We start from the raw sequence: 21,299 nt of genomic DNA on the forward strand, positions 1-21,299 counted from the left end.
TATATATATATATATAACCGCATACAGAACCATCTTTCACTTATCAGAAATAACAACCAAACTGAACCTGTACCAATACACTTTAACCAGAAGCCCCATACAATGAATAATTCTGACAGGTTATAGAAAAACAGCACAAAAACAACAAAAATTCAGGCAATTAATAGAGTCATTTCGGATTAAGAAACTGGACACAATAAACAACGGAATCAACAGAAAACAGTAGGCTGCCACTCCCACCAGAGGGCACCCTGGCACTTGGACATGCACCGAAAACTATTACATAATTGTTACGTAATTACTCTTTTATCATGCAAGGACTTCTGAACTTGACAGTGGCAGTTCGAGATCAGTGAATGTAGTGGACCCAATGAAGAAGAAGAAGGGCTTAGTCCCTTCGAAATATCTGGTATATATATATATATATATAATATATATATATATATATATATATATATATATATATATATATATATATATATATATATATATATCGGTTTTCAGTAAAATGCGGATTCAGATCAAACACAAGAGGGAAATCGGCGACTCTTCGCTATCCCGTATGCTGTTATTGCTTTAATTGGTAATTGTTTGGCAACCTACGCCGATGATGTCATTTTCCCCAATTATTCACTTTGATCATTGCCCATGACTGTCTGAGTCTGAATCGCTTCCGTCTTGAACTTGTTGAAGATCTGCCACAGAATCCGGGTCAACATGAAATGCAAGTGACATAATGATCTTCTCACTTGGCACACACTTGGATGGTACCACGATCTGTGGGCAATTTTAAAAACACAACATGTCTTTCATTACTTACTTTGCGGTAAATGTTGCACAAGTATTGTATTATTTGATAGTCCTGTCTATTGTTTGGGAAGAATATCTGTTAATGTTTAATATACACTTCTGTAACATGCAGCATCGTGATATGAAAATTATCCAACTACCTAATACAGGGTGATCTACACAGCCCATTTGTCTGTGCGTCAATTCATCCATCGATCAATCTGGTCTGATAACCTGTCTACGCTTTACATAATTTCCACTTGCCACCGAGCGTCATCATTACCATGGTAACCATTTGGATGTAATTGATTGCTATTTTCACTGCTTGTCGACAGTTTTTATGTTGTCACTTTTTATGATTGATCAACATAGGGCAGTCGTCGCCGGTGGAATGATGTACGTAAATTCACCACGGAATAAATTGACCGATTTATCTTTTATTCAACGTTGAATACAGGTGTAGGTCATAAAAAGCGGTGTAGCAGTTTATGAACCATTTTTACAATCTACACAATACCACCAAGATATAGGCCTATTTAAAGGGACAACGTGTTCACGTTTCAGAGTAAATAGGCTTGCTCTAAGTTTGTGGGCAGTATCAAAACATATAATAAATTAAAGGGCTAAACATCAGTAGACCGGCGGGTTAAGTGGTAGGTTGTGCGTAGATCGTGGGGTGAATGCCTTGGCCGGCTAGTAACTCAGCGGCCGTGAAAAGCCAGGCGAGTGGGGGTCAGTCTAAGTCAATGATTAAAACAATACTTCCCAGCAATGCTTACTTTACCTTCATTAAATCTGAAGGTTCGATCAGGTGAAACTTGATATATTCAGCCATGCTGTTCATAATCCCTATTTTAGAGACTTTGAACTTGTGGGAGTAGTTTTTAGCCCATTTCAGGAGAGCATTGAACTTAACAATCTCGGACACCTGCAAAATATGTAAGGAAACATTTGTGGTGGTTATTTTCGCTCTTGCTAACACAAGGTCATTTTCAACAATAGGCATATACCGACTGACATTCTGAACTAGGCCGTGTGCTTGTGATACGATTGACATTTTGCAAACACTCCTAAACTTGGCAATAACCATATTGACTCTTGATGAGTCAATTGATGCATGCAGGTGTTTTATAATAAACACAAAGTCAGAGCTGATTGAATGCTTCTACGTCACATTACAATCGACTGTTATGGTTAAGATACGATTTACTAAAACAGTCCCTGCAGTAGAACAGTGCTTGCGATAACGTTCTAGAACATTAAAGTACACGGCGTTTTTTTCAATCTTTACCATGGGTGCCGGTTTGTGAACTGTTATGTCGTCATCCTCAACATTGTCAATTTTTACACACACAGTGATACAAAACAAAATAAATGTCTGCATCAACTGGGCTTTGACTGCGGGTGTAATTCTCGTTGAATACTCCCCCTTTCTGACTCCTCCACCAGTTGAACTGTCACAAAGTGTGTGCACCTACATCTGGTCTCAAATGAAACTATTAAGCTTAAGTTCCACATCTATGAGATGTTTTTTGCGCTGCAGCGTGTCTGAACATATCGAAAACTGAGTGATAGAAGACGCCGAACCAGCCGCATTTAAAACTGAATAATTGCAGAATTTCTGCCATGCCTCTCTGTTCAGCTTTCTATTGAGAATGGGATAAGGGTCTTCACGAACAATTTTCAATTATACGTTTATCCGAATTAGTTGTCTACAGTGGATCACAGTGACGTGTAGCTGGTCTGCATCTCACAGAAATCGGGATCCGAATCAGGACCATGGCATTGAAATATAACGACATATCAAAGTCAGCAGGAACTAGACTAAGTATATGTTTGCAAGACAAATAATTTAATCAAGTTTATGACCGTGAATATGACAACACATCGATCGTAGGCAGTGCATTAGTCACAGTAACTACTTGATTACGAATGCAATTAATCGTATCGCGAAACAAACACGTCTGATCGTTTATTTAACGAAAGGTTATAAATACATGTTCGTTTCACTGATAACATTTGCATAAGAGTAATAACGTTTCTTCTGGCAAACATATATTAACCCAAAAGTTAATTAACACAATTTCCTAGTTTGCAGTGGGACACCATAAATAATACCAGGGTGACAATGGGAAATTGATCACCTTTATCTCTCTGCTCATGATGTGTTGCATGATCGACATCGGTAGATGTACGAACTCCGGTTGTCTCAGTAGATTTTCCGTCAATATCTCGGGCATGCTCAGTATCCGCTGAAGTAGTTCCCTGGCAGATTCGAAATTCAGGTACCGTTCTAGTTTCTGGAAGATGGGACACACCTTTGGAAGAAACGGAGAATTTATATAATATGATAAAAAAATATGCACATGAGAAGACAAATCCGAAATACAGAGCTAAAAGACTTTGTTTTGTCTCCCGCATTCATTACCGAGACAACAAAGGCATGCATCATTGGTATGTAGAATTCCATTTTCCATCTGGGTCACGGTATGACGAAAAAGTATTAATATCACTACCATTTGAATTTTATTTGACTTAATGGTTTTGGGGATTTTTGCAATAAAACTGCCCAATTGATTATTTGTTTTACGCTTAGTTTGACCGTGCAATGCTGTATACACGGATATTGTGACTAACGCTTGAAAAACGCAAACGCTATCACTGTACTTCAATGTCAATGGCTATAGACAACTGGGTGTGTTGGTGAAGATCAAGTGGTGGTATGCACTGCCCTCTCTGGCAACAATCGTAATCGGAAACGCAAGGTGACACTGGTTTTGGACCGTCGATCGGTACGTGTTGGGAAATGAGAACTTGTAAGTTTTGAATCCGGACACGATTCATAGCGCAAATCATACTTGAAACATATATTTTCGACCAGAAATACGCCATGACAGAATTTAAACCACATCAGAAACCTAAAGGTTTTTGTCAAGGTAATTGATGCTGTCATGTGCAGCTGTATAGCTTTCTCTGGTTGAATGGCACACAATGGGAATTTCAATAAAAGGGATTTTACCGGCTTCAGTATTTCAAGGCAGTATTTCCTCGGAGACAGATATTTGAACTCTCAAAATACTGACAAGTCTGCCCTCCTCTCAAGCATGTATAAACTCATTTTTAAAATCCACGACGTGACTATACTATCACGTAAAACATGTTTTTCTACAAATTAAAGAATTGTATTTTCAGTAGAACGAAAATACAGCTCAGAGAATGGCGACAATTTCGAATTTCAAACACCTATAAATTTTAAGTGATTTTAATCTTGCAATCCTGAATTTTGCGAGATGACCCCTGATATTTATTCTTGGTCATGCAGGAGAGCACGTTAATGGTCCTTTCGCGAATTATGAGCAAAGTAACGGTGTGATCAAAATGTTAAAACAATCATTTTCGAGGAGCGTAAAGCTTACAGGTTCAGTTTTCAGTCTAATTGAGCTCCCTTGAGTTTATGTCCGACTGTTTGCATTATGAAGAAAATCCTAGAAGTCAATAAAATCTTAAGGGATTTGTTTATACACTGTATTTTCAAAAGCTGGCAGTTTCTTCAGGTGATACTAACAAAGGCTTGTACAATGCTGCGATACAACAACCTTGATTTCCACTGGTACGTACGTGGCTTGTACTATACGCAGACCAGGGAATAGGACTGAAATCGTAAATCTGCGTATTTGGAACTTAATGGATTGTTTCTATTTATTTTTCCCGCAGGCAATGGGACATGGGAAGACTAAATACTTTAGAGCTCCCCCTAGTTCTTGTAAGTAATTATGCTTCGGACGCGCCATCTAGAAATTCTCCACGCTCATCGCGTAAATGTCAAGATCCAAGCAAGCAATATTAATGAAACTATCCACAGCGAATCCTCTGCCGAAGAGGCGAAACATCCTTCCGCGCGATCTGAGTGAGCCGTCGTCTTGTCGAAAACAGAGACTTTCTTCTCAAGTGTGATAAACGCAAGTCACTGTGTGCATTTTGATTAATCTTACCATGCTGACGGTGATCAGGTGGAAAGCGAGGTCGATGCAGGCTTGCAGGAGATCGGGTACTTCGTAGTACTCCGCGGCACACACGACACCGACCAGTGTTTCAGAGTTAATACTGCACGTACCGGTATGCAAATAGTCCAGTAGGACGGAGAATACATCACACTCAAATTCAGTCACAATGAACTATGGGAACAAAAACAGAAAAGTTCTACGTCATCACCGGACCTATCGGGGCTGAAAATACATCAATGCATATGCATTTATTTGAGGTTAAATATTTGATTTTATCACATGAATATATCTGTTATCCACTTTCTTGTGACGTCACACTGTAGGAATATTTGAGAGCGAAAGTTGTTTTTCCCTATAGAAAAATGATATAAGATGGACATACAGCTGATAGAGTTTGGTTGATTTGTGAACGAAAATGGAAAAAAATGGACCGTAACGAAGCAAAGGAAGGCAGAGTATTAAAACACATAATTACAAATGAATATTTCAACATTCCACCAATCAACTTTGTGGCGTCCTTGAACCTGCTCGCCACGTAAGCCAAAGCACTTACAGGTGCGCTTCGTATGATCTATAGATGACATTGAACAATGGCCGATTCATCTTTTATCAACATTTACGGCCAATGACATCGATGCATTTGGCATTGGGCATGGTTTTGAAATCGAAGTACATTTTTTCTATGACAACAACATCGTTGAAAAAGTTTGCCTGCAGATACAACAATCGTCCCTCGTATATCCATGGTTATCTGCCACTACTCACCTGGTTTTTGTGTAATTTATTTTTCTCCGGGTTGAAAAATGGTGTTGCGACATTTTGCTTCGATTTATCTGAGCTGAGATTGTGAAGAGACGACGTTGTGCGAACGGACTCTAAACCTGGGAAACGAAAATAGACCAAGGGTCACTCCATATACAAAGTGTAAATTTTCCCAAATCACTAATCGATATAGGAAAATACGCGAACTGATTGAAAGTTAATTTCTTTTACGAAATTGACTATGTGTGTCGTAAAGGACAACAACTGATGGAAAGAGGCGGAAATTTGATGAGCCTGGGTTACAATTCCCACTTTTTAAAATTTTAGCTGGCTGTTAGGTTCGAAGTCCCTACTCAGTGTCCTATCTTGATAGAATTACTCGGTAAAATGGAAATTTAATCATTTGTACATGACATTCAATTGCTTTTATGCTCAAAAATAGCTGGGAACGTGAACATGTCTGTCTATCTAAACTTGCTTCAATCAATCGAAAGTTGTCAAGTGTTTCCAATCTTGTTTCATTGCTTTAAATTGTGAACTGAAAGTGGATACGTGAAAGTTGATCACAGTAAACCAAAACTTGGCGGGACCTGGCGATGTTTTTTTTTGCCAAACTTATTAAGTCTGTATTTTCTTGTTCATTCGACCATTATGGGATTACATATCCACCTTTTAGCCTGTATTCACCGTAGGGGAAAACAAAGTTTCACAAGAATAAAGCAAACCATTGTGCGAATCACGGTAATCTTTGGCGCCCTCACTGGAGGCTCGCTTCAGGATATCATGGTGACTATTGCACTTCCTGCTGCCAACCCGGATGAATGTTTTCTTGGTTACTGGGCTATTTGGAGCGCTACTTATTTTGGGTTCTGGAATGGGCGATGTCGATACGTCCACTTTTCCATATAACATTTCTTGGAAAACCCTGTCAAAACAAACAAAAAAAACATAGAGAAACTAATATGTCTTGTTAAGGTAATATGCGCCTCGAAAGTGAAAACTTTCCTTAATGAAACGTTCGACCATTCTATTACCAAAGCAAGAATAAAAATCAGGGGTCACCGTGCAAACTTTGATACTAGAGAGACAAATTACTTGAAATTTACCGATATTTGAAAATCAAAATGGCCGCCATCCCTATGTTAACTCTATGGGAAAAAATATAATTTTCGATTTTCGAAAAACTAAGACGGTAAAAAATTTGCTTACATCGAGAGCTTCAAAATGAGCCCCAACACGTGGTAGATCAGAAGAGAATTGATAAAATTTCAAAGCCCGAATTTCTGTCCCCGAGGTGCGTTCTACCTTAAGTGGATAAGCACCTTTGCACATTTTCTGTCACATTTTCTCCTAGCTACTAAAATAGTGAATTACAGCAGACTGTTATATTGAATAATTTAGCGCTCGGCAGACAAGAGATGTCAGTTTGTCACGTGTCACCTTGGCCAGCATCTCATTGGAAGGTCACACGTTGTTCTCACCATCACTTGATGCAAACTTTAAAAGTAGTTGCAGTAGAGACTAGCAAATTGTAAATTCATTAGAAACGTCAGGCAATTTTAGTATTTCCTGGAGCAGTATTGCTGTTCTACATCTTCCATGAAAATATTAAGTGGGAACGGGACTTTCCTGAATTGACCTCCTCCGTGAAACTAGTCCTGGGAGGTTTAAGTCATTTCTTCAGAAAATAGAAAGCGTTTTCTCATACATGCGCACTTTCTCTTTTTTCGTGGAATAAGCTTAACTTCGTCTCTCCGGTGCTAAATTCCCAAGCCAGGTGGAACCTCAGCAGTTTTTATTATTTTACATTAAAAGAAACACTCGATTTAATTTGTTCGCTTGTTTAATCAAGAGGAACGAATTCCCCTACGACTGGGAAAATCGTACGAAAACCCTATCATAAATATTTAGTCTGTTCATTGGACCAAGTGTCTGCGCTCACTGACATGATTTTCGTGCAAAGTATTGTCAATGCAGTCACAGGATGGACAAAATGCTTAAAGGAGACTAGGACATTCTCCCAGCAGTAGAAAACAGTGCATATCTGAGAGTGCCTGTACGTGTCATGGTCAATAAATACCTATACATACCCCCTAGAATAATATTGAATGTACAATAGCCTAGCATACGCCCAGTATATTTCAGTGCTGTTCAGTATGTCGTATTGTCTTAGTGATAGGGTGTCCGGCGGTAGCAAACTAACTCGTCAACGAGGTAGCCACCATGGCAAGCTGGGTGTCACAGGTAAAATGCTATTTTGAACAATCAAATGAATGTTTATCTTACATTTCACTAATCGCAAAGAGCGAATGGATTTTATCGATTTTATTGTTCCGCTATAAAGTTTAATCTGTCTGTCTTACTCACAGATTAACCATGACATTTGACCGAGATGGCAAATCGATAAACGTGAATAAATTACATGTGCATGTTCAAGAAAGTGACATATGACCATAGGGAAGTCAAATATGGAGATAATTGGCGCTTTGGTTAGCCGACCAATTATCTCTATCGTTTAACTCATCAGTTAGCAGAAAAGATTATTCTGATTCGTGTAAACCATAGTAACAAATCTTTTTTCAGTGCTTTGAGAAGTTTAGCCTCAACTGGCGTATCTTTGAAAATATGGAAAATGTCGGCAATCATGTCGAAGGCCTGTAATATTCTGACAATTTATTAAAAGTCATAAACTTACTGAGTTGTAAAATGTTTTCCTAACACCTAGCCAGTCGCTAAGTGACGGAGTGAATCTAATAACCAAACACCATAAATGTCGATAAAACTTTCAGTTTTGCCATGAAACACCACATGTTACATACCTACTGTGCATTGGGAGAGAAACACAGCAACAACACATTTCCAGTTTCTAAGGACCGCCAACGCCAGTCAAGCTGGCCTGCTACGATCATTCAACTTACCTACTTCTTACGGCAAGTATCGCTCGTACGCCGTGCAGTTTAACTTGGTCCTTCCCTGGTAGGTAACACATCAAGAAAGAAATGAAAGTGTGGTTTTAACAAATTTGTCGTCAATTGAAGTATTGATGGTGTCCGGAAGAACTTATAACAATTCACAAATGATGTTTCCTTCGACAGTGTACTATCCAAGATACGTTTGGCTGACGTTGGACCCTCTTTGACACTGCCAGTGGCAGATCGAGCATTGCCGAAATACACGCAAGTTGTTCAGGGAGGCCGTCAATAGCGCCATCTATTGTCTTCAAATAGGGATGAGAAACGACACACTACTTCAGAGTCGGTAATCTGTAGTAGGGCTTTGAGGCTTACCGGTTCGTGCACCATTATCTCGGATTACTGTAAATTTCCACAAGATGTTTTCTTCCAATTTACAGTGATTGGCCAACATTAAATGCGCTTCACAGAAAAAAGCTTGTGAACTTGCTGATGTTCAACATAACACTCTTACATTTGCATTGAGAACTGCTGCGCGATTTTTTACGATAACATAAGTATGCAGATCAGTACATTCATGGTCACGGTCTTGTGGCTTTACAGTTCTTAAACATAAAAAACTTAGTAAATTTACGACCGACAAACATTTTATTACCTTTCCGACATAAATCGTTTACAGGATGATTTTTTTTACAAAATTAAAACGCACATGCCGTCATGTGTCAAAAACACTTGGGAGTAATACATGAAGAAATCACCTATTTTTAGCAATTTATTGACAAGACTTGTGTAAAAAAAAACCTTTCTGACAACAGTGCAACGTGCACCTACCTACAATGAAAATTATATCGCACAGTTTGCTTGATCTGAAGGCGATGGCGAAATCTTTGCTCAGTTGGTCTTGACCTTCGACTCGATCTTTGATGATGTCACCGAGGGGTGTTGGAGGCCTGTCGAAGAGAAGATAATCTCTCTGTGAGTTTAACATAATCACAGTGGCAGAGGAAAATAGGTTTTACGCTTATCGTCCCTGAATTTGAACATCTGGAATGACTTTTGTGAGTTCCACGATTTTAGAGAATCCCTGGCAAACCAATTGTGGAAATGTGTAACTCGATATTAAAATCGATCTTGAATGGATTTTGCGGAAGGGGACCGTATTTTGTGTTTCACCGATCATAAAAAATTGATTTCGTCTGCTATTATTAGCATTCTGAATGATGGACATCTCTTCTGCAGAATTTTCCACGCTGGGTGACACATGATAGACGACGGTATGGCAAACAGTAGGCAAGAAATGTAATTATGAGCAAATGGTTGTCGCCCATTCGAAAAAACGAGACATCCTCGTCACTAAAGCCTTATTTTCTCTTTCATTGACATCAAAATTCAGTGACAACTATCAATAAAGATAATCAACCATACGGCTTTCGCATAAATATGCTGTTGCGTAAAGTGCAATAAGAGGGGCAGTGGGCTCGGGGATTTATACAACAGCTATGATTAATTACAAAGGATATCCAGGTTTCTCGCTTTCATTTGAATAAATACAGCTCCAGGGTTGTCGTCTTGTATCAAGATCTGTAAATTGCATTTATGAACTCGTTACCGTAGGTGACACTCAGCTATCCACTCAAAAACGGAGACAGCTTTGTATAACCTAAAGGTACAATGCACCTGGGGATATATATTAGGACTACAATTTTTACAAAGCTTTGCTCATGCTGGTATGCTGCTTGCGTGAATTCATTTATTTGGAGAAAACACTATCCTGTTTTTGTGAAAATCGAAACTTTAATTTTTTTCCACATAATAGGTATAGCGGCCATTTTGAATTTCAAGCATCTGTAAATTTTAGGTCATTGAATTTTAAACATCTGTAAATTTGAGGTCGTTTGCTTCTCTAGGCCTCTGATCTTTATTCCTGATTAGGATAAAGAATGGTTTAATGTTTCCTTGTGGAACGTTTTCAGCAAACATGTAAATCTAATTTCGATGTGTCTACTGTCTTAATGACGATCAATACACGACAATCATAACTTACCTACAGTATGATATCGGCAGCCAGCTTCCCCTTCGACTGATGGCAAAACAAGGAATGATGATATAATAAAAAGTAAAATGCAAAGGTTTATGATGCATATCAAATATTCACAGCATAAAAACTGAAATTTCATAAGGTCAAAATCGCCGCTCTTTGGACGTCAACTATTACATATTTCAGAAGTGTAATAATGTGAAAATTTCCCCTTATTGGCTTATAATATTTTGGAAAACTGAACAAGCGACCTAGCGGCCGATATAGACCCCCTATGTTATGTAGAGAATAACTATTTTTGACACGTGAATTGATGAAGAAAGTGGAAATCTTTGATAGCTCATTTCTTTGGCCTGACAAAAACTGGCAAAAATACTGCAAAAATAAACAATTGGAGATTTCATCATAATTTATACATATCACATTAAGCTCATCCCTTACAGCATGTCAACTAAAGCTATAAGACGAGTAGTTTATTGGGGAAACACTTTTTGACCAAAAATGGAAAAAATTGCCCCAAAAATACAAAATTGCAGATTTAATTTCAATATATCACATTTAGTTCATCTGTAGGAACCTGTATACTAAATATCAAAGCTATAAGACACAGTACTTTTCGAGATACAATCTTTTTGAATGGCAAAATTGCCCAAAAATTACAGAAATTGCAGATTTCATCACAATTTGAATATATCACATTTTGTTCATCCCTATGAACCTGTGTAGCAAATATCAAAGCTGTCAGACAAGTAGTTTTGGTGAAACAAATGTTTGACTGAAAAAGACAAATATTGTCTTAAACATTCAAATTTTGCATAGGCCTATTTCTGCACAATTTAAACAAATCTGAAATAGGTCATCCCTAGAAACCTATATACCAAACATTAAAGCTATCTGACATGTAGTTTTGAAGATTTTTAAAAAAATTTGAAAAAAGTGACAAAAATTGCTTAAAAAATACAAGTAAGAAAATTTCACCACGATTTGAATTGAGTGCGGTTACAGAAACGGAGATTTTTTTAACCAAAACAGCAAATAATGCCCCCCCCCCTCAAAATATATGCATATTTCACCACGATTTGAACTAACTTAATTGAGATCATCCCGAGTGAACTGTATATCAAATTTCAAAGCCGCTTTCAGAGGAGAAGGCAATTGTTGACGGATGACGGACGGACGACGACGACGACGGACGACGACGGAAATCAGCCTATTTGATAAACTCCGCGTCGCTGACAGCGCAGCTAAAAATGTCACAAATTACTTTTTAATATTTTTGTTTTTTGATTTTTTCGGGTTGTTTGTTTGTATTTTTTATTTGTAACCTATGCAAAATATAACATTGTATATACAGGCTTAACACGCGTTCCAAGTAAACTGCGTGACTAGAATTTTGAAAGAGGACGTAACAGCACCGAGGAAATGATAAAATACGATACATCACTGAGAGCTCATGTACAACTTTCGTTCGCCGACCATGTCCTATATGCGCATACGCCAGACATCATTAAAGCCGGATCTTGGTAATAGAATTTAGTTAATCTTCATTAGCGTTTCTTATTTCGGTCAAAGTTCGTTGGTGTTGTCAACTGGTGCGTGTGTGCCGTACAAAATTCGAGAGCTTACATCAGTATGTGAATATAATGGCCGGCTTAATCACGTTAGCGCCGACACTGTCGCCAGCAAAATCACGGTTTTATCTGCTCTTCGCTCTCTAGGTCTATCCGCCAATTATTCTGGACTACGCTTCTCCTGGCCAAGGCTTCCCGTAATTGTTTCCGTGCACGGTGATATTTCTGTATGCTTTAACAAATGAAATGTCCATCCGGCAGCTTCGTTAAGCAAATTTACAATTTTCTTCGTCTAGCATACTGACGCTTTACAGCTTCCCTGCTGTATATTAAAGTCGGCCTTTCAAGCGCAAAATAACGCGCAAACAACGCGCACGTCTGAAAAGTCAGGTTTCCGACAGAATCACGACAGAATCAGGAAATGTGCACGATCATTACTTGGTCTGAGAGAATAATAAGGAAGACAAGTAACGAACGCCTGGCTACATATTGCGATAAAGCAATAATTGAAACAGCTTATTGCGAGAATTTAACAGTGACTGAGACAATGGTTCTCTGGGTGACCTAATTGCCATCTTCAAGATTTGAGCACTTATGTTGAGTTGTAGAGATTCAGCGATTCTCCACTAATGGACACGTAGTCACGAAATTGATTATCGGCGTAACTGAGAAGAGACCCGCAAAGAGACGGATTGCTCCGAAAAGATTGCATCCACCGGAACTGGATGGTGGGAAATACCTTTGTAGTTTTCGTATGTCTCTACCGTGTAGTGATTCCAGATGGACTTGAAATCCGCCGACTAGCTCCTCCAACATCTGCAGTCGAGTCCGATCCTGCAAACAGATTTAATATGGATTAAAGGGATTTATGACGGCGGGTCTTGTTACAGAATATAATTTACAAAACGAAACTCGTGGTGTGTCAGAATAAGAGAAAACTTTTTATGGCTAGTATTGGTGAATGCACGCAAATTTTTTTGACTAAAACAAAGATTTGAAGAATAAACTGAAGAATCGTCTAGGTCTTGAAAAAATCACTGAGTATGTTTGTCTTTTTTCGGAGGGGGGGGGTCGAGCTCTGTAACAAAAAATTCAAAAGTTTCCAGTCATTTTTGTTGAAAAAAACTTTGTTAGAATTTCGACGTAGGGTAGGTGACCATTTGCCCTACTTACGTCGGGCAACTAGTCTCCTGCCCCGAGGGTACATAGTCCCGTGATTGGGCTATAATGTTTTTATTACATGCCTCTCTGACATAATTTTCTCTCAGATTTATTTTGGTTTACGTAAAAATGACAATTATATGATTTATTTCCATTTTAGACGAAAATCTGTTGAAAAAATAGAACGATTTTAATCATCGGAGGGCACATTGATATATTCAAATCACTGTTATTCGGTTTATCGAATTTTTTCGCATAACATAATATTTCCTGAGTAAAAGTTGCAATTTGATCGTTCACTTTCAGTCCGATGATAACTATGCGACCCGCGACGTCATCAACGAGTTACCATGGAATCCCATGGGGTGCGCGACGTTCGATATACGAGGCGTGTAATAAATTGAAATTGGTTCGAATTCGTTTATTCATAGAATGGCCAGAACTATGCAAATGCTATCCCCGTTATGATATCTGTCTCAACAAACTGTCAGACATGTAACCCAGGTTTTACTAGCTCCATGGTGAGTAACACCAGTCATGCACGTTTCTTGCTGATTCACAGGCGGTTTTTCGCAACTTGACATAAAGGCATGTGCTTGCCACGGCCATGTTGATGAGTAACAGCTTTAAGTGTATTTCTCATTCGTACCTGCATTCTGGCAAACTTTGGAGCGGTATAACACGCCCTCTCTCCGTTGACAACCTTTGTTAGGATCCATTCTCGAAACGTGGGTCCCTAAAAAAAGAAATGCGATCAAGAAACGGTAAGCGAAATTTTAGTAAGAGAAGCTCACGCATATTATAGTATAATGTGAAGTGGAGTTCTATCCGTGCGTGCTTGTATAATCTATATGTATGTAAAAAAATCTATGTATGTATGTCGCTATAGTGAGAATGAGTGCATTGTAACAATCAGAACTTAAAGAGGAAAATTTCCATCTAAGGGATAAAGGCCTCCGGTATCTATTTGATACGAAATTCTTCTGAAGGTATAGATAATCTACTGTAATACACTTTAGGTATTCTACTTGCATCGTACGGTGTAATTGAAACGTTTAATAGTAATTTGGTAGATGATTTATGCTATCTCCATAACTGAAGATTCCACGCAGTAAAATGACCCACAATATAATATAAGCTTACATGCTTGACAAAGCTATAGGGCCGGTTGCTTTAACTGTTGATGATTTTTTCACTACTTGTGTCTTGAAATTGCGACTACATTTTTCTTTGTCCTACTCCCCAAAGCAGATTGAGATACAAGGTATTCAGATTGTCAACTCAGCTTGTTCATGCGCGGCATAATTATTATTGATAAGTGAATTCTGGTCCGGACTAGAATTCAAATGTATTTGACATGTATAGATGCTGTGTTGACAAAATAGCACTAGCTTTGATATGCTTGCAGGCGTAGAACCATAATTTGCAGTTGACAAACAAAATTAAATTATTAAAAAAAGTAATTAAAATTTACTGCTACTGGCCCCTTTAAAATAGCAAACAAACAGGCATTGAACCTCCTTCAAGTTTACATTTGCCTCTGCGAACACCTGTTATCGAGTCGTTTATTGATTACCTTTTCAAACACGTGACCCCGTGACAGAGGAGGGTTGTACGCCGGAACCTCGTCACGTGACACGATGGAGACTGCGAACCTGAGTGGTTGCTGGGTGGATACGGGCTTGACGACGACAAACGTGTGCAGGAAGTGGGATTTTATCGTGTTTGGTATGAACTCGGTATCTCCAGGATCGAGAAAAACCACGCACAGAATGTCGTTCCCAATGTGTCGTTTACGTTGAAGCTGGCAAAAAAAATACGTGTACACTTATACATACAAGTAAACAACGAAAGCATCCTGACAAAGAGCAGCCTGAAAATAGCCAATCACCTGCACTCAATGCAAAATCTCTGTCGGCATATTTATCATGGGTATGGCACATTAATAAGAACAAACTCACCGTGAAGTGAGTGTAAATAGGTGTGTTATTGATACATTATCTTGGGAAGGATTTGCGTTTACGAGACGGGCGTGATGGCACGGAATAGGTCACTTTATAAGCCATCGCAAAGCACCCTAGTCGTCATGTGATGTGAGATCGTACCTATAATTCCTGATTCTGTTCTCTAGACAAACCGATGTGAAGATAGATTTATGTACAACGAGAGGACCGGTTGCAAATATTGAAACAGGAGAACATTTGTAAAATTTCAGTCGAAGATCGATGGAGCCGCTTTGGCTGCATTTAGATTACACCAAGTTATAAGAGAAACGCGGCGACATTGCCAGAGGCGAGGAACTGATCAAATATGTCTATATACATAGATGACAGGGAAACATGAATTTGCTCTCAAACTTTCCATTAGATAAGCAAAGCGCAGACGTGATCCGTCCAACGAAACAATAAGTATGGTGGGCAATAAAAGCAATTAATCCAAGCTTTAAGTAGTTTATGTCAACTCATAAAAATAACGATAGAAAGTAACCGTTTCGAAAAATCGTCTTGACCCACATTGATGTTCTGATAATCTCGTTGGACATAAGCTGGTTTACGATATGTCCATTCAAATCATATCTGTTTCTCTAAGGCCCATTTCACACGCTGAAATTTTCATGCCATCTTCAGAAATGTTTGATCGTCTTGCCAGTCCATGCAAATTTGATGAAACACCGACATCGCCTTCAATACAAAATCTACATTTTTAATTTGACATGGAACACAAAATGATGATAAAATCGAGGAAACGGCAACATACTTTATGGTGGATATTAAAGGTTATGAAGAGGAAAATTGGGAAGTCATCATGTTTTGACAGAATATAACTCCCAATAAAATATAAGCGACATGAAATGCCGCTTGTTAACTTTTGGAAAGTAATATGCGGCAGTTTTCCTCAATGTTGATAGCACTAACACTGATATGAGCGGAATTGGTTGATAGGTATAGCCACACAGTCTACTACTTTTAATGGTCATGAGAAGGTGTCAATTTATTTCTGACATTCGGGTGTAAAGAAGTCCGGCAAGAAAGCCGCCATCCCTTAGTCTTCCATGTACTGTAGATTCATTTAATCTTATCTGATCAGGTAATCTGTATGCAATCAAATGTGTTCTTTTACGAATTTTCGTCTGAAATGGAGCTTTTCACAAGGTATTCATAATGCATTGAGTTCTTCAAGAGATACAATAAACATTAATATTGTCACCTCGATTTTCCCCGCTGACTTGTTTCTCTACATTCACATCAGTACCACTGAATTTTTGTCACGGCCTTATACGCTTCAGGTTTCAATATGGCATTAACGAAGAACTAGCGTTTCTCGCTTTGACACTTCTGGCTCGATAAGAATACACTTGTAAAAATCACAGGATTTCTCACCATTCATAGTACTACATGCTCATCAGGGAGCGTATTTTTTTGTTAGCAAAAATCGTTTTGCAGCTCTAGAAATGTCCTCGCCCTCGGAGTTCCTTTCCACGCTGTATGTGACAGACCTCATGGACACTTTCAATGCCAAAAAGTTGATTCATTAACGTTGGCAGGGTCTTCCCTGGCGGGTGTAATAAGCGAGGACATGGGGGTATTGTTACAATATGTGCAAGGACTGCGGACTAATTAATACCAGCATGAACCATAGTCTTTCCATTATCTTGGCATCAAATCGACCCCTACTGCTTTTATCACAAAAAAAGAGTACGAAAATGTCTACACTGATGTAGTATCTTGGTTTTAGCATGACCTCTATGAGAGGAAAACACTTTTCCCAAAAGAGTTTGCTGGTGACAGCCTCAACCAACCCTCCTATACTGCATGTACCAATCTTGGACGACGGACCCCGGCGACGGACATCGAAATGGTCAACACCTAAATTTTCACATGACAAGGGCATCACGAGAAAACGAAAACATAGGGCCAATGTCCCTGAAACTACTATAGACGTGGAAGTTATACAGGACGTACATAACATAATACCAGATACAGTGAGTGCGGAGTTACTTTGACAATACAGAGTATTCTTATTGGTAGAAGGATTGTTTTAGTATGCCATGGCTCATACTTGCAGACTCCTACATACACTAATCTATGCCATCTATGCCTATAGTGTCTTTGGCATCTGTGTCTCACACTAGGTAGACACTTATACAGGCAGTTTGACAAAAAATCTTGAAACGTTAAAGACCCTGTCGACAAGAGGTTTCTGTGACGATGATTCATTGTAGTAATAATTTGATAATGCCCAATACTGCTCAATAGGCCAAACCCGGAATTCGAATCTACCACGGTACAAACAAAGCCATGTGCGCAAACGCGCATAGACGTACGTGTATTTCCATACGCGTTAGTACACATGTGGGTTTGTTTGTACCGGCATCACGAGATTATTTGGGCGTACTGAGTCTGTAGAACGCATCGCGTCCTTTTTATTCCGGAGTAGGACCATTGTGACACATGTATTGATGAAGAAGGTGGATATCTTTGATCGCTCATTACAGGATGGCCTGACCGAAAATGGCAAAAATAGCCACAAAAATACAAAATTGAAGATTTCATCATACTTCCAATATATCACATTTACATAAACCCTAGGAACCTGTACACCAAATATCAAAGCTATCCGATGAGTAGTTTTTGAGAAACAAAGTTTTTGACCATAAATGGCAAATAATTACTCCAACAATACAATGTTGAAGATTTCATCACAATTTCAATATATCACACTAAGATAGCCCCTAGGAGACCGAATGGCAAATATCAAAGCTATCAACAAGCAGTTTTTGAGAAACATTTTTTTGCCCAAAAAAGTCAAAAATTCGCCCAAAAATACAAAATTGCAGATTTCATCACAGTTTCAATATATGACATTCAGTTAATCCGTAGAAACCTGTATACCAAATATCAAAGCTATCAGACGAGTAGTTTTTAAGAAAGAAATTTTTTGACCGAAAATGGTAAAAATTGCCCCCAAATACAAATTTACATATTTCTACACAATTTGAGCAAATATGAAGTAGGTCATTCTTAGGGACCTATATCCAAAATATCAAAGCCCTCTGATCAGCAGTATTGAGAAGAAGATTTTTTGACCAAAAATGACAATAATTGTTTTAAATTACAAACTTGCATATTTCATCACAATTTGAACAAATCTAAGTAAAGTCATCCCTAGGGACCTGTATATCAAATATCAAAGCTGTCTGACCAGTGGTTATGAAGAAGATTTCTTACCAAAAACGCCTTATTTGCGCTAATTTGCACATTTTCAACAATACCAAAAAATGAAAAACAGTTTGTTATAATCATATTTTGCACGTACACTACAAATATCGAGTCGGTAAGTACTACGGTTCTCAAAATATTTGAATGGACTGACATCCTTACGAACGGACGTAGATACATAGACACATACATATATAGATACACAGATAGATACATACATAGGTACATACCTACCTACCTACATCCATCCATCCATCCATCCATCCATCCATCCATCCATCCATCCATCCATCCATACACACACACACACACACACACACACACACACACACACACACACACACACACACACACACACACATACATACATCCATACATACATACATACATACATACATACATACATACATACATACATACATACATACATACATACTAACGACGGACGCCGGACGGATACCCATCCCATTAGCTTATTCACACTATAGTATATATAGTAGCTGAAAAACAAATGAAAACTTCACTGGAGGTTATCGTCAATCCATTACTCTTACTTTCTGAGGGTCTTTTCCCTCGTATGGCAATAACGTCGAGACATGGTACATGATTTCAATATCTTTCCATTTTGTATAGACCGAAGTCTTTCCGGTAAAATCGTTGACCGTGTCCAAACCACCACGATAACCCGTAAAGCCTACAGATGAAAATAAATGACCTCATAAGCTGATGTAGTAGGCCTCTATGAGTGCACAACGAGAAGGAGAGACAGAGAAAGAGACAGACAGACAGACAGACAGACAGACAGACAGACAGACAGACAGACAAAAGCACAGACAGACAGACAGAGACAGACAGAGATGCAGGCAGAGAAGATAGAGACAAAGAGAGACATACAGACTGACAAGACAGGCAGAATAAAGACGGGGCGGAGAATAATGAAGACGGACAGAGCCACAGAGATCGAGAAAGACATACATAAAACTGTCAATCAGACAGACAGACTGACAGAAATCAATACAATGCCTGGACACAGAAGGACAGAAACAGGAGACAGACAAAAACATACACAAATATACAGGCAGATGGGATAGGAGCAGGTACAAATACGTGCATAATGAACGTGAGAGCACAGCGTTATCAAAAGACATAGAAAGACATAGAAGTAAATTGTTACAGTATAATTTTTGAAATATTTATAAAGGATTTAAGCATATGGCAGGGACGGACAGCCTCAAGTGTGGATGGGAATAAACGGTGCGAGACCGAAATATGCGACTGAAATATGATCATCGATTGTACACACATATTAGTGTAATATACTGAATTGATGACAGAAAACGTCATCGTTATTTTAGAACAAATATTGTCGATTTAGCAAAGCTTAGACCATAAATTACAGTATATAAATAATTCATACGAATATTGATGCGCACGTACGCAAATCCCCCACCATGACTAAGACGCATTATTCCGAGCTCAGAGAACAACCGTGTACTGTACAATGGAAATATACGAGAAAATATTGTAAAAGCAATTGATATTTTATCAACTGAAGTACACGGTCACGTTTTGCGTCACTCACCTTTGAGTTTGACCTTCATTCCAAGAACATCGAGAAATTCATCAAAGTAATAGCTGTGTTCACAATTTCCAAAAATTTCCTCTTCGCTCACTTGGCCGTTTTTAATATAAACTATACCGACTTTCAGCTCCGATTTGACAAATACCTGTCAAGATGAATTTCGAATTGTAAAGCTATAGTTACTTTTCGTCATTGGAAATATAAATACTGGGTTGAATGAATAATAAATGGCCCCTGCAAAGTTATAGTACAATTCAGCATTAACTTAGGCGGTACGTTTGTATTTACTAACCAATAAAGGCACCGTAGGCAAGCATTTATTTCTACAACATGCGGGACGTGGCCTGGTTTTCACTATTCAAACACTCTTATCTAATTTGGATTTAGATCGTTGTAACAAATAATTACATAGAATTTAACAAGAGATGGGTATATTTTGTCAGACTTGCACCTACTGACGTTTTCACCACTGCGATTGCGTTTTGCGTTTTTGATCTACTCTTTGTACTGAATGCAAACACAGGAAGAAAACTCAATTTACCTGTAAATAATTTTCTGGCGTTTCAATCGACCTATCACCGTACAGAGTGATCACTGACGCTTCGTCAGATCGCTATTGAGCACATTGAAAAGGTGAATGCCTTGGGAAATGGGCACTTAAAAATCTCGGATGTTGAGAGGACGGTTTCTGAGTTTCTCGCATAAATAATATATTCCCTGTGCGTTCGCACGGAGAAACTTAAATCCGCATTTAATAGGATCTGCTGTTGAAAATGTTCATCCGGGAATCAAGGGTAATTGACACAAGTATGCCGGACAGAGAAAAAGGTTTCCGATAATTTCCCTAACATTTTGTGGCAGTGATGCCTTTGATAAATTGCCGTATCCTCACAGCTTAGGAGTATTTTTTCACACAAAATGTACGACACAAATGTAAAATACTCATTTGTGCGCTGATGTACCTTCTGAAATGCTTTGAAATGCTCTAACAATAGTAAACATTTTGAATGCATGTTTTCGGCGGGATGGAGAGTAAAACACGTATATCATAAATAAATAAATAATAATAAATAAATAATAATAATAATAATAATAATGATAATCATAATCATAATCATAATATATTCCTTTTAAAACGCATTCCATTTAAAAAAAATCATTTCAAAGCGTTGAACAACATCTCTTCTAAGATTGGCAGTTATTTCAATTTGTGATTCGTAAAGTCAAAGTGTCTCTTCTGTTGGTCGGTTGGTTTTTCTGA

The 21,299-nt window shown here is 38.4% G+C and overlaps 1 protein-coding gene across 2 annotated transcripts in view; it reads right to left on the bottom strand.

Annotated features, from left to right (window-relative positions):
• Positions 1-499: 499 nt before the first annotated feature.
• The window catches only part of LOC139122005 (uncharacterized), a 30,756-nt gene continuing 9,956 nt past the window's right edge, over positions 500-21,299 (bottom strand). Inside the window, exons 4-17 of one of the 2 annotated variants that reach the window (XM_070687345.1) lie at positions 20,039-20,183; positions 19,011-19,150; positions 14,814-15,041; positions 13,887-13,973; positions 12,816-12,910; positions 10,512-10,547; positions 9,299-9,417; positions 8,474-8,528; positions 6,281-6,480; positions 5,559-5,674; positions 4,782-4,964; positions 2,934-3,107; positions 1,574-1,717; positions 500-777 (exon numbers count right to left, since the gene is read on the bottom strand). In XM_070687345.1, the coding sequence (XP_070543446.1) occupies positions 640-777; positions 1,574-1,717; positions 2,934-3,107; positions 4,782-4,964; positions 5,559-5,674; positions 6,281-6,480; positions 8,474-8,528; positions 9,299-9,417; positions 10,512-10,547; positions 12,816-12,910; positions 13,887-13,973; positions 14,814-15,041; positions 19,011-19,150; positions 20,039-20,183 (1,860 nt within the window). In that variant the 3' untranslated portion in view covers positions 500-639. The remainder of the gene's footprint in view (positions 778-1,573; positions 1,718-2,933; positions 3,108-4,781; positions 4,965-5,558; positions 5,675-6,280; positions 6,481-8,473; positions 8,529-9,298; positions 9,418-10,511; positions 10,548-12,815; positions 12,911-13,886; positions 13,974-14,813; positions 15,042-19,010; positions 19,151-20,038; positions 20,184-21,299) is intronic. The other variant, XM_070687346.1, reaches the window with a different exon arrangement.

This window comes from Ptychodera flava, chromosome 21, assembly GCF_041260155.1.
Source record: "Ptychodera flava strain L36383 chromosome 21, AS_Pfla_20210202, whole genome shotgun sequence".
In the NCBI taxonomy this organism is placed as follows: Eukaryota; Metazoa; Hemichordata; class Enteropneusta; family Ptychoderidae; genus Ptychodera; species Ptychodera flava.